Source organism: Procambarus clarkii, chromosome 9 (genome assembly GCF_040958095.1).
Source record: "Procambarus clarkii isolate CNS0578487 chromosome 9, FALCON_Pclarkii_2.0, whole genome shotgun sequence".
Lineage (NCBI taxonomy): Eukaryota > Metazoa > Arthropoda > Malacostraca > Decapoda > Cambaridae > Procambarus > Procambarus clarkii.
This window is the reverse complement of record NC_091158.1, coordinates 12,227,437-12,240,538: the sequence shown is the minus strand read 5'-3', so window position 1 is coordinate 12,240,538 and position 13,102 is coordinate 12,227,437. Positions and strand designations below refer to the sequence as shown.

At 45.7% G+C, this 13,102-nt stretch overlaps 1 protein-coding gene across 1 annotated transcript; it reads right to left on the bottom strand.

Moving 5' to 3' along the window:
• Nucleotides 1-4,037: 4,037 nt before the first annotated feature.
• Nucleotides 4,038-4,799, bottom strand: LOC123766308 (aggrecan core protein-like). The gene has a single exon (XM_045755379.1). The coding sequence runs from the start codon at nucleotides 4,797-4,799 to the stop codon at nucleotides 4,038-4,040; it is 762 nt and encodes a 253-aa protein (XP_045611335.1).
• Between the last annotated feature and the right edge of the window lie 8,303 nt (nucleotides 4,800-13,102).

The following is a 13,102-nucleotide window of genomic DNA, read 5'->3' as shown; positions in this document are numbered from 1 at the left end:
TTCTCTCCATTTTCCACCTTCCTTCATTTTCCTCTTTCAATTCTCTCTTTCTCTCCCGTATTGCACGTTGCTGTTCCCTCTCTCTCATTTTCCCTTCCTATCGTCTCTCTTCCACTCCCCATTCGTATGCACTCTCCCACTCACCCTTCCGATTCTTTCTCTTTCACTTTCCGTCTTCTCTCCCCTCCCATTTACACCTTTCTTAACTCCCAAGGAGAATGCAGTGGGCGGGAATTGACATTCTAATTTTAAAATGCATGAAGAACCTCAGGGTGCCCAAATCCGCTTTTGCCTCCAACGTAAATTTGTTATAAAGTTTACCATTTTCCTCTTTCTTATTATGTTCATCCTTTCATCAATATATATATATATATATATATATATATATATATATATATATATATATATATATATATATATATATATATATATATATATATATATATATATCTATATTGGTAGCAGTCTTTCTTGTAAACATATGTTGTTAAATATGACCGAAAATGTAAGGTTAATAATTCTAACACGAATTTTCTCAATATTTCTTATGTTTCATTTTACTGTCGATGGTAATTGAAAAATCAATTCTCCAAAATTCATTCATATATATATAAATATATATATATATATATATATATATATATATATATATATATATATATATATATATATATATATATATATTTCTTTTCTAAAACATTCGTTTGATCCGAAGAAGATTATGATAATACAAGGACTGTTCACCTGCCGACGAAGCTCCACTGCATCTTCATCCCTCTCTATGCCTTCTTGACCGGTCCTCCCCCCCACGCACTCATATCATGATAGAGCACAATAGGCGCCAGAATCTATAGACCAGTTGATTCACAGTCGAGAGGCGGGACCAAAGAGCCAATGCTCAACCCCCGCAGTCACAACTAGGTGAGCACTGCCTCCCCCCCCCCCACACAACATATTCCCACTCCCCCCCACACCCCCCCACACCCCCCCACACCCCCCACACCCCCCCACACCCCCCCCAAACCCCCCCAAACCCCCCCACACCCCCCACACCACTACTCTCCTGTCCTGTTCTCATCATCTCTCCTAATTATTTAATTAATCGGTAATATGATATTAACAATGCACGTGTCTTACAATTAAGACAAAAAATCGAAACCCAAAAAATGTTCTTCACGTAACGACGTGTAAGATGATATTGACACCATTATGTGTGACCGATCCTAATTACCGCGTTCCATAATGTTGTATAAACCATTACAGAGAGTGTGGTGTTGTTAAAAGGGACACTAAGACGTCGAGATGGTCGTCTGTCTGGTGATAACGTCAGAACTATCAACCAAACCTTCCTCTGTGTGTGTCTCTTGACATTTTGTACGTCCATGTGGAACGGAACAAAATATTTTTGTTCTTGAGTTTATTTTTATTTAATGAAATGTCGGAGCCGGTCGGCCGAGCGGGCAGCACGCTGGACTTGTGATCCTGAGGTCCCGGGTTCGATCCCGGGCGCCGGTGAGAAACAATGGGCAGACTTTCTTTCACCCTATGCTCCTGTTACCTAGCAGTAAAATAGGTACCTGGGTGTTAGTCAGCTGTCACGGGCTGCTTCCTGAGGGTGGAGGCCTCGTCGAGGACCGGGCCGCGGAGACACAAAAGCCCCGAAATCATCTCAAGATAATGTGAGTGTTACTACTTGGTTCATTATCCCCTCCCCCCTTCACCCTTCCTAAGTGTAGTATTTGTTTGTTTGTGTATTGCTGGTGTTATGTGGGTGTAATGATTGTAGTGTTCAGGGAGAGTTGATTGATTGTGTCTAGTTGAGGCTCTTAGGGTGGGATGATGAGGTGTTGTGTTCTGTTGTGTTGGTGATGGGCTTTTGTTTTGTGTAAGTTAGTGTTTCCTCCCTGTCTGCATCCTTGTCTGCTTCCCTCCTTGTCTGCCTCCCTCCCTGTCTGTTTCCCTCCCTGTCTGCCTCCCTCCCTGTCTGCCTCCCTCCCTGTCTGTCACCCTCCCTGTCTGTCACCCGCCCTGTCTGCCTCCCTCCCTGTCTGCCACCCTCCCTGTCTGCCTCCCTCCCTGTCTGCCTCCCTCCCTGTCTGCCTCCCTCCCTGTCTGCCACCCTCCCTGTCTGCCTCCCTGTCTGCCTCCCTGTCTGCCTCCCTGTCTGCCTCCCTGTAAGCTTGCCTGCTCGCCTACATATCTACCTGCCAATCAGGGTTTTGAATTTCTTGGGTGTCTGCTTAATATGGACCAACAACATAATCAAACTACTGTAAAACCCACATTCCATATGTGTAGTTGAATCATTCATGCCCGTTGAAACCATCAATCTGCTCATATGTGACTGCTGGAGCGTACATATATACAAATAGGGGGCCTCGTAGCCTGGTGGATAGCGCGCAGGACTCGTAATTCTGTGGCGCGGGTTCGATTCCCGCACGAGGCAGAAACAAATGGGCAAAGTTTCTTTCACCCTGAATGCCCCTGTTACCTAGCAGTAAATAGGTACCTGGGAGTTAGTCAGCTGTCACGGGCTGCTTCCTGGGGGTGGAGGCCTGGTCGAGGACCGGGCCGCGGGGACATTAAAGCCCCGAAATCATCTCAAGATATCCTCAAGAAATATATATACGTATTTGTCTGCGTTTTAACCTCGTGTACATTCTGTTCTCGAACTGTTCTCTCTCTTGCTGACCTATTCACTCGTTCTGAATGTGTGTGTTCCTGGGGAAATCCAGCATCGAGGGTTCGATCCCACTGTATGGCTTCAATATTTTTCATAGATATTTTACTTTGAAATATATATATTTAATTATGCATTTGAACTGAATGTGAGATATATATATATAAACACACACACACACACACACACACACACACACACACACCTCTGGAGGAGGTGTGTGTGAATGGAGGCTGACTCCATTCACAGTTTCAAATGTAGATATGATAGAGCCCAATAGGCTCAGGAATCTGTACACCAGTTGATTGACGGTTGAGAGGCGGGACCAAAGAGCCAGAGCTCAACCCCCGCAAGCACAATTAGGTGAGTACAATTAGGTGAGTACACACACACACACTCACACACACACACACACACACACACACACACACACACACACACACACACACACACATGCTAGGAGGGGTAGACAGCTGAGGCAAGGATCTCTCTCACCCCTCTCTCTCCCATCTCACAATATTCCCCTTCTCTCATCTCTCTTTCATGTTTTTTTCCCTTTCCTTCACCACCTTCCCTACCATTAACCACCTCTACCTCTTCCACCTTCCCTTCATCCCTTTAACAATGTTCATGCCGGCGGTGCCCGGGTCTCTGCACAAAAGAGTCAGCATCCCGTGTTACGGAGAGCCGCAGACGCTACAACACAGAGCCTTGTTGTAGCGACCGTTGTGCAGTGAGGGTTGTATGTGCACAAGGCCCCGATACAGTGGCGCTATGAGACTGTGACACCTCCTTAGTTCATTCAAGATTCCCTTGGCCCGGACTCATCAAGTATTTACTCAACCACTTAACGAAACCTGTACATTTTTAATCCTGACGGTTTTGTAAACAAAACAGATCCTTAGTTCATTCAAATTTTGTAAACAAAAGCGGTTTTGTTTACAAAATCATGACAGTTTTGTTACAAAATTCAAGAATTTTTGAGTTTCGAAGCACTACAATGTTGTCTTTAACTATAATAATCTTGGAATGTGAAGTTTCGAAGCTTCTGAACTGTTTAATAAATATAAGCGAATCAGCTCTGATTATGGAAAGATGAAAGTTTCTTAAGTAGTTGCATAAATGGTTGATGAATCCTTACCGTGGCGCTTGTAGTGTGGGAACCTGGGCAATGATGGTAACGTCTCCAACACGATGTCTGAGCCTCGCTAAGGAGGATTGAGTATACGTTAAGCCTCCTACACACTCAGCCTAAGAACATATTACTCTTGGATGAACGCTGATCGATCCCCCTACGATCCTCTCTGCCTGACAGATGGAATCCTTCTGAGGTCGATAGCTGTAGTCCTAACAGATGTTAAGCCCGTGTTGTCTCAGGTTTACTGCTGAGGTTTCCTGTTGTCTGAGGTTTACTGCTGAGGTTTCCTGTTGTCTCAGGTTTACTGCTGAGGTTTCCTGTTGTCTCAGGTTTACTGCTGAGGTTTCCTGTTGTCTCAGGTTTACTGCTGAGGTTTCCTATTGTCTCAGGTTTACTGCTGAGGTTTCCTATTGTCTCAGGTTTACTGCTGAGGTTTCCTATTGTCTCAGGTTTACTGCTGAGGTTTCCTGTTGTCTCAGGTTTACTGCTGAGGTTTCCTATTGTCTTAGGTTTACTGCTGAGGTTTCCTATTGTCTCAGGCTTACTGCTGAGGTTTCCTATTGTCTCAGGTTTACTGCTGAGGTTTCCTATTGTCTTAGGTTTACTGCTGAGGTTTCCTATTGTCTCAGGTTTACTGCTGAGGTTTCCTATTGTCTCAGGTTTACTGCTGAGGTTTCCTATTGTCTCAGGTTTACTGCTGAGGTTTCCTATTGTCTTAGGTTTACTGCTGAGGTTTCCTGTTGTCTCAGGTTTACTGCTGAGGTTTCCTATTGTCTTAGGTTTACTGCTGAGGTTTCCTATTGTCTCAGGTTTACTGCTGAGGTTTCCTATTGTCTTAGGTTTACTGCTGAGGTTTCCTATTGTCTTAGGTTTACTGCTGAGGTTTCCTGTTGTCTCAGGTTTACTGCTGAGGTTTCCTGTTGTCTCAGGTTTACTGCTGAGGTTTCCTGTTGTCTCAGGTTTACTGCTGAGTCTCTTCATAGTAACAATATGGGTTGTCCTTATTTTGGTAAGCTGTTCTTCCTTAAGATTGACAGAATTGGTAATTTCAATTCGACACTGATGTTCTCAGACGTCTGCAGGTGGCATTTGTTTGAATCAACAGCTAACAGTCATCCCCTCATCGCACAAAACACAATAGTTGTAATATATTTTAAGATTTGCAAGTGCAAAAACAAGTAATATTTTACCTGTTCATCTTATTCAACTTTGAACTGGCTTAAAAGTCTCGAAATAAGTTTTATTACGGCCAGTTGACATTTCTTCAAGGGTGTTGGTGATTGATGTGGCGCTGTTATATTTAAGCTTAAGGATACACTCAGTCTAACGCACATATACACCACGTACAGCTATAGCAGGATACACCCACACTCTCACACACCAACGTGAAATTTGCGAGGGTTGATAGGAATGAAAACCAAAGCCATTTTGACGTTTTCTGTGAGTTTTACAGTATTGGCTAACGTAGGTTATGTACGTTGGCTACTTTCTTGACGTTTTTGGTTAGGCCAAACCACTTTACTTTGTACGCCGAGGGATCGAAGCAATATGTATATTGCTAAAAGTTAAGAGCCTTTGGTACATAAATTATGGGTTCGGTAACACGGAATACTTTGATAAGTCTTCAAAATTAATATATATGATAATTTCTATGCTTTAAATAACAGCATATATATATTATAATTTGTGATAATGTATATATACTGATTTGTATTATACTGATTTGTATGATAATATCCAATCCGGGTTAAGAAATATTGTGAGGCAGACGGGAAATCAGAGGCAAAACAATGTCATACTTTATTACAAGGAGGAGAAAACAGAAGTGTGAGTGGGTCATGACCTCTATCCGTCCGTAACATAACGTAACATATATCAAATTTTATATTCATGAAATCTATATCGACATAGAAGAAGCGGAGTAGAGACCAACGCATGCAATAGCACCCCTTAAGTTGGATGATAAGGTTTATTAGCGGATGATAAGGTAATAAAGTGCATTTGACTAACCAAATGCACTTTATTTTGGTTGGTTTAAGGGTTAAATTGTGTTTACTGAGGTGAGTGAGGTGGTGCTCCCACCCCCCAGTCCTCCCGCCCGCCCGTGTTCAGACGACCACTTCCTTAAGACGTTGGCAGGCAGGAAACGTTTAGGCTGAAGTAAACGTGACCATTTCCTCCATGGTACTTGTGTTTTACCAGCTCAAGTGTGTGTGTGGCTCAAGTGTGTGTGTGGCTCAAGTGTGTGTGTGTGTACGCCGCTGGGAAGGTGGGAGGAACCAAGGGTAAGACTAGGAGTGTGTACGCCGCTGGGAAGGTGGTAGGAACCAAGGGTAAGACTAGGAGTGTGTACGCCGCTGGGAAGGTGGTAGGAACCAAGGGTAAGACTAGGAGGGTGGTAGTGGTGGTAGTGGTGGTAGTGGTGGTAGTGGTGGTGGTAGTGGTGGTAGTGGTGGTAGTGGTGGTAGTAGTGGTGATCCTGGTGCACCTGTTACAAGATGTGCCATACCACTCACCAGGTGTGTGAAGCTCGCCATATACCCGTGACATCTGTGTTCATACCTGACCAGACACCTGCTGTGGTTAGACCAGGCACCTGGTGTGGCTAGACCTGGCACCTGGTGTGGCTAGACCAGACACCTGGTGTGGCTAGACCTGGCTCCTGGTGTGGCTAGACCTGGCACCTGGTGTGGCTAGACCTGGCACCTGGTGTGACTAGACCTGGCACCTGGTGTGGCTAGACCAGACACCTGGTGTGACTAGACCTGGCTCCTGGTGTGGCTAGACCTGGCACCTGGTGTGGCTAGACCAGACACCTGGTGTGGCTAGACCAGACACCTGGTGTGGCTAGACCAGACACCTGGTGTGGCTAGACAAGACACCTGGTGTGGCTAGACCAGACACCTGGTGTGGCTAGACCAGACACCTGGTGTGGCTAGACCAGACACCTGGTGTGGTTAGACCAGACACCTGGTGTGGCTTGACCAGACACCTGGTGTGGCTAGACCAGACACCTGGTGTGGCTAGACCAGACACCTGGTGTGGCTAGACCAGACACCTGGTGTGGCTAGACCAGACACCTGGTGTGGCTAGACCAGACACCTGGTGTGGCTTGACCAGACACCTGGTGTGGCTAGACCAGACACCTGGTGTGGCTTGACCAGACACCTGGTGTGGCTAGACCAGACAACTGGTGTGGCTTGACCAGACACCTGGTGTGGCTAGACCAGACACCTAGTATCGTGCACTTAAGTACCGCTTATATTGCACGTTATAACCACTGAAGAAAACGTGCTGACGGGGGTTCCCTGGGAAGTGTGTACTTGTTTTGATGAGTTCGGGGTCAGGTCAGGTCAGGTCAGGTCAGCGTGTAAATGACCTTAATTACCTGACTCCATCGTTTATCTTCCCAGCGGAAGGCAAATGTAATCTTCGGGTCCCTGAGGCCCGAAGAGTCCTCACCGGAACGCCCAAATGCTATGACGTTCTCTGGATTAAAGTCGAGTAGCCATTTCTCAGACCATATCTCCTGGAGCATTCAGCAGCCCGTCTGTGTGTGTGTACTCACCTAGTTGTGCTTGCGGGGGTTGAGCTCTGGCTCTTTCGACCCGCCTCTCAACTGTCAATCAACACTTTTTTTTCTCACACACACACACACACACACACACACACACACACACACACACACACACACACACACACACACACACACACACACACACACACACACACACACACCCAGGAAGCAGCCCGAAGCAGCTGTCTAACTCCCAGGTACCTATTTACTGCTTGGTGAACAGCGACATCAGGGTGAAAGAAACTGCCCATTTGTTTCCGCCTCCACCGGGGATCGAACTCGGACCCTAAGGACTACGAATCCCGAGCGCTGACCACTCAACCGTCAGCCCCTACATATGTGTGTACGTGTGTGAGCAAAGATATTGATAAAATTGAAGTGATTTCGACTTTTTATACTGCGGTAATGTAGCAATTTTATGTGTCCTAATATCTAAAGTGAGAGAGAGAGGGAGTGAGGGAAGGAGAATAAAGAGAGGGAGGTGCTGATGGAAGGACAAATAGAGAGGAGAGAAGGAGGACAGGTCAGAAGGAAGGAACGAACAAGTCTCCAGGTGTGGGTTTAGGAATATCACGTGTCTGTTTACCAATGTCTTGACCTAATTCTTGTATATATGTATATAAATATACATCCCTATTGTTTCTGTGACCCAAATTCCCTCATCGTTCAATCCTTCTCATCTAACGAACATTAAAATACGATTCCATTACTAATATAATAAAAATAATATATAAAATCCCAGTAATGAATGTTTCAATTGACAGAACAAAAAGAAATCCCTGTCATAGATATTTTGCGAGTCACGAAATAAAGGAATTATTGCTGAAAATTAAGTTGAAAGGAATTCTTAAAATGTTAAATTAATATGTATTGGCCTTACCTGTTCTGAAACAGGAGAGGCGGAGAACACTAGCGGTGGAAGGGACCTTGAAAGAACTACAGCGAGGAAGAACACAAAGAAAATTAGGCATGAATTGTGCGAGGACAAGTCCATTTGGGACGACGGTATGTGTGTGTGTGTGTGAGAGAGAGAGAGAGAGACAGAGACAGAGACAGAGACAGAGACAGACAGACAGATAGAGAGAGAGAACACTTCTTGGTGATTACTAAGTTATAAACAAACCCCCCTGTTCAATTTGAAAGATTGAAAGAGGGTTTTGCTTAGCCCTATTTCCGAAGCAGTGTTCGCCTATTTCTTAGTTTAAATCGAAACTGTGATCCAATTTTAGTCCTTTTGTTTCGTGTTCCTACTTAAGGTGATATTTTACAGCCTTATAGCTTATAACAATTTAAAATTTTTAAGCGTTTTTATGTATTTGTATATTTTGGTCTTGCCTTGCTGTAAGCCTTTGACTGTACCCGAGGAAGACTCGGTCTCTGTATTGCTCTCACTCCCCCTCATTGTCTCTCACCTCTCACTGTGTCTCATCTCTCACTCCCCTCACCGTGTCTCACCTCTCACTGTCTCAGCTTCACCCTCAAGACCGTGGCTGATAATGAACCTCTGCCAGAGTGAGGGTGAGATAGACGGAGACGAATGAGAAAAAGTGAAGGGAGCGATTGAGGCAAAAATGAGAAAAATGAGGATAAGGAAAACTGTGGGAAACAGAAGGTGAATGAAAAGGAAGAGTGAACGAAACGGGAGAGCAAAGGAGATTGGAAAGTGAAGAAAAGAGGAAAGTGAAGGAAATGGGGGAGTGAAGAAAATGGGGAATGAAAGAAATGGGAATGATGAATATTTGGTGAAGGAAAAGGGGAGAATAGGGGGAAAGGGGGGCTTTATTGAGGGAAAGGGAGAAAGGAAAGGATAGTAAAATAAAATAAGAATGTTACAACGAAGGCAGAAGAGATGATGAGACAGGAAAAGAGAATGGGAGAGAAAGAATATATGTAAAGAAAGAAAGCGAAATAAAGGGTATGAAGAAAGGAAAGGGGGGAAGGAGAAAGCCAATAATAACTAGATAAATGAGAAAGAGTGAATGAAGGATATAGCAAGATTCACATTGAGAAAAATCGAGTGAGAGAGAGAGGGAGCTCACTGAATGAAGGTGAAAAATAGGAGGGATGGACGTGGGAGAGGAGTGGGAGGGAGGGAGGGAGATAGATGGATGGAGGGGTGGAGGGAATGCGGCCCTCCACTCCCAGAACGTGACTGAGGACACAGGAATACCAGAGGCCAGGAAACTCTATAAATGTTCCTTCACTCCAGGTGACACTAGGTCCTTCCTCTCACCTTCCCCCTCTCTCTCTCTCCCTCTCTCTCTCTCTCTCTCTCTCTCTCTCTCTCTCTCTCTCTCTCTCTCTCTCTCTCTCTCTCTCTCTCTCTCTCTCTCTCTCTCTCTCTCCCTCTCTCTCTCTCTCTCCCTCTCTCTCTCTCTCTCCCTCTCTCTCCCTCTCTCTCTCTCTCTCTCTCTCTCTCTCTCTCTCTCTCTCTCTCTCTCTCTCTCTCTCTCTCTCTCTCTCTCTCTCTCTCTCTCTCTCGGAAAGATACATCGGGTGACTAGGAGAGAGAGAGAGAGAGAGAGAGAGAGAGAGAGAGAGAGAGAGAGAGAGAGAGAGAGAGAGAGAGATAGAGAGAGAGAGGGGGGGGGGGAGACAGAAAGTAATGGCCACAGATAAAGAACACTATAAAATAAACACTAGCGCTTCCCATAGGATATTGTAATCCACGATACTGCACAGTGTACCCTGGCTGCCTACCCTCCCTACAACACTCAGGAGGGGGGGGGGGTCAGGGGTCAGGGGGGTCAGGGGTCAGGGGGTCAGGGGTCAGGGGGGAGAGTATTGAGGACGAAAACAAAAACATTGTAAAAGTAAAAAACTGAACTCATACACTATAAGAACAAGGTAGTAAACAAACTTGTCGCTCAGATAAACAACTCCCCGATCACAAGATGAGGACATTGTGATCTTTAAGACGATGGGATGACCCGTGTGTGTGTGTAGGAGGGTACTGGGAGTGTGGCACAGACAAGGCCCTCGGAGGGTGCCAGGTCAACTCCGACCACCCTTAAGGTGGTTGGAGGCGCCGCGAATGTCAGAGAGAAGCTCGAACGATCGTCCACATTGCTTCGAGGTAAAGGATCAAAATATCTTGAGCAACGGATGAGATACGACTTAAGTGTAAAGGAGTAAGACACTCAGGGGATAAGGAAAATGCACTTGAAATGGGTCCTTACTACAGACCTTCCTTACTATTGGCTGTGGAAATGGAATTCAGAAAAGGGATTCGTCTTAACAGGCTTCTGATGGCATTCTCTACACATGGGATGGAGAGTTTATAAACCTTTTTCAAAAATTGTTAATTATCGCAGTGGTCTTCGTCATCGCCTCACAGCTGAGGGGGCCCCTGGCTTTGAAGCTCGTGCAGGACAGAAACGGTTGAACACGTTTCCGTTCATCTGATGCCTCTATTCACCTACTAGTTAAAAGGTTCCCCTGGAGTTAGGCAGCTGTTGTGGGTTGTATCATGGGAAAGTCAGTAGTTAGCCTCGGGAGTCCTCCATAACACAAACAGGCTTCGCATCCTAGACCAAGAGAAGCCACAAGTTATTGTAATTATGAGCAGACAGCACTAAGCCAATACACCCACATAGTACAAGGAAGTCATATGAGGTCAAGTATCTGGGATAGGATGGAAGAAAGGAATAGCGCCCAGCCACATGAACCATCGGGGATCGAACGCCGACCTGCAAGTAGAGAGGCCGGAAATCATAATGTGAACTATACATTTAACCTGCTTTTAACAGCATTGTACTGGCAGGTGGTGCGGTGCCTCGTCTGGGAGCGGCCGTGTGCCTGCCCCATACTTCAGAGACAATATATCACGGGTCTTAGCCACCGCTAACACGGTTAACATCAAAGTTTGAGATGCGTGTAACACCATCAAGTTATCGTCTAAGTTTGTTAACCCACATCGGTGACCAGAACGCCGCTCACTGCGCCCGGACGAGCTGCCCTGTGTGAACCATCTCGCTGCTCAACACACTGCTTCTCTCTCTCTCTTTTTCTCTCTCTGAAATGTTGGAAAAATTTGCTGTCAGGGTACTCGCTCCAGCCCGTAAATAATCGAGGCATTTCACGCGACTGGTAAATGTTGGTGGGGGGGGGGGGGGCTGTTTGGGTGTTTGACATCCTATAACCTGCTGTTGGCCGGCAGCTACCGCCACTCTCATTGGCTGACAGCTGCCTCGTTATTAGACATTAGGGTCCTCCACCCCCTTCCCCCTCTCCCCACCTCTATCCCGACCCCCGTCCCCTCTCCCAAACCGGCTCCTGTCTTCACCTGTGCTAGCTTGACTCTGATATTGGACAGTCAGTGGGTCTCCTCTCACGCCGTGACAGAACGGGTTATTGGTCAGTAAGCATTTAATTGTGGCGTAACACTCTCTTCCCCAGCGGCAATACCTGGATGGCACAACGACAGGATGAGTGAGAGACACAGCTTAAAACGCCTTATTGTGTGCTCTATAGCCTATAGGTGGGGACAAACACCTCGGTTGAGCTGATATATATATATATATTAGGGAGTATATTGTTTACGTGTATTGAGAAAGTTGGAAATTATTTTCAACATTGTTGCTCGTCGACCAGTACTAAGAATCTTATATATATTCAATATATATATATATATATATATATATATATATATATATATATATATATATATATATATATATATATATATATATATATATATATATATATCCGCTTTCACACCTTCAACGAGGAAAGATGCAGTGGTTCCCACCAGCTTCCGAAGGGAAGCAATGGCCAGCTGCCATTAACAGTTAGGGAAGAGACTCCCATTAACCTAATCTCATCTGAGAACCTCACCCAAGCGATCATAGCGACGTCTGCTAGAACATTACCACACATCCCAAAAGCAGCCCGCCCAAATGCAGCAGCCAAACTTTGTAATCTTCTGAAAAGGGTCAATGATGCACCGGAAAACATTCAAGCGTGGCATAATGTCCTTCTGTTTGGCAATGTATGCCTCACCGTCCCTCCAAGGAGGGACAAATCACTTGCTTCCTCGGTCCTGAGGGCGATAAATGAATACCCAAGGGGGGACAACCTAGTTCGCCTGCCTCCCCGAGCAAAACACACCCACCGCAGAAATGGTAACAACAACATACCGGAAACCTACAAAATCAGAGCACAAATCACCAAGAAAATTGAAGAGGGAAATACCGCAAGTGCTATTAGAGTCCTCACCAGTGACGAGAAAATTGCTCCTCGAAACTCAGCCACAGCACGGGCCCTGCAAAGCAAGCACCCACCCAGAGCCCCTCAAGGCGACAACATCGTTCCGCCATCAGCCGACACCATTTCAGACCCATTAACAGTTGGTGAATCTGAGGTCTACAAAGCAGCCCTTTCTTTTCCACCTGGGTCAGCAGGCGGCTTTACAGGGTTAAAACCTCAACATATCAAGCAAATGTTAAATCCTGCGGTTGGTGATGCTGCACAAGATCTTCTTATGGAACTCACAAGGTTCGTCAACATGTGTCTGGCTGGTGAGATACCTGAGGTCATCAGGCCTCTCTTTTTTGGTGCCTCCCTCTGTGCTCTCAAAAAGAAGGACGAAGGAATCAGGCCAATCGCTGTTGGCAATACTCTCCGACGCCTGATTGCCAAGGCTGCTACGAGGGTTGTCAGCCAGCAAGCGGCTGAATTGCTGAAACCAATCCAGCTAGGATTTGGA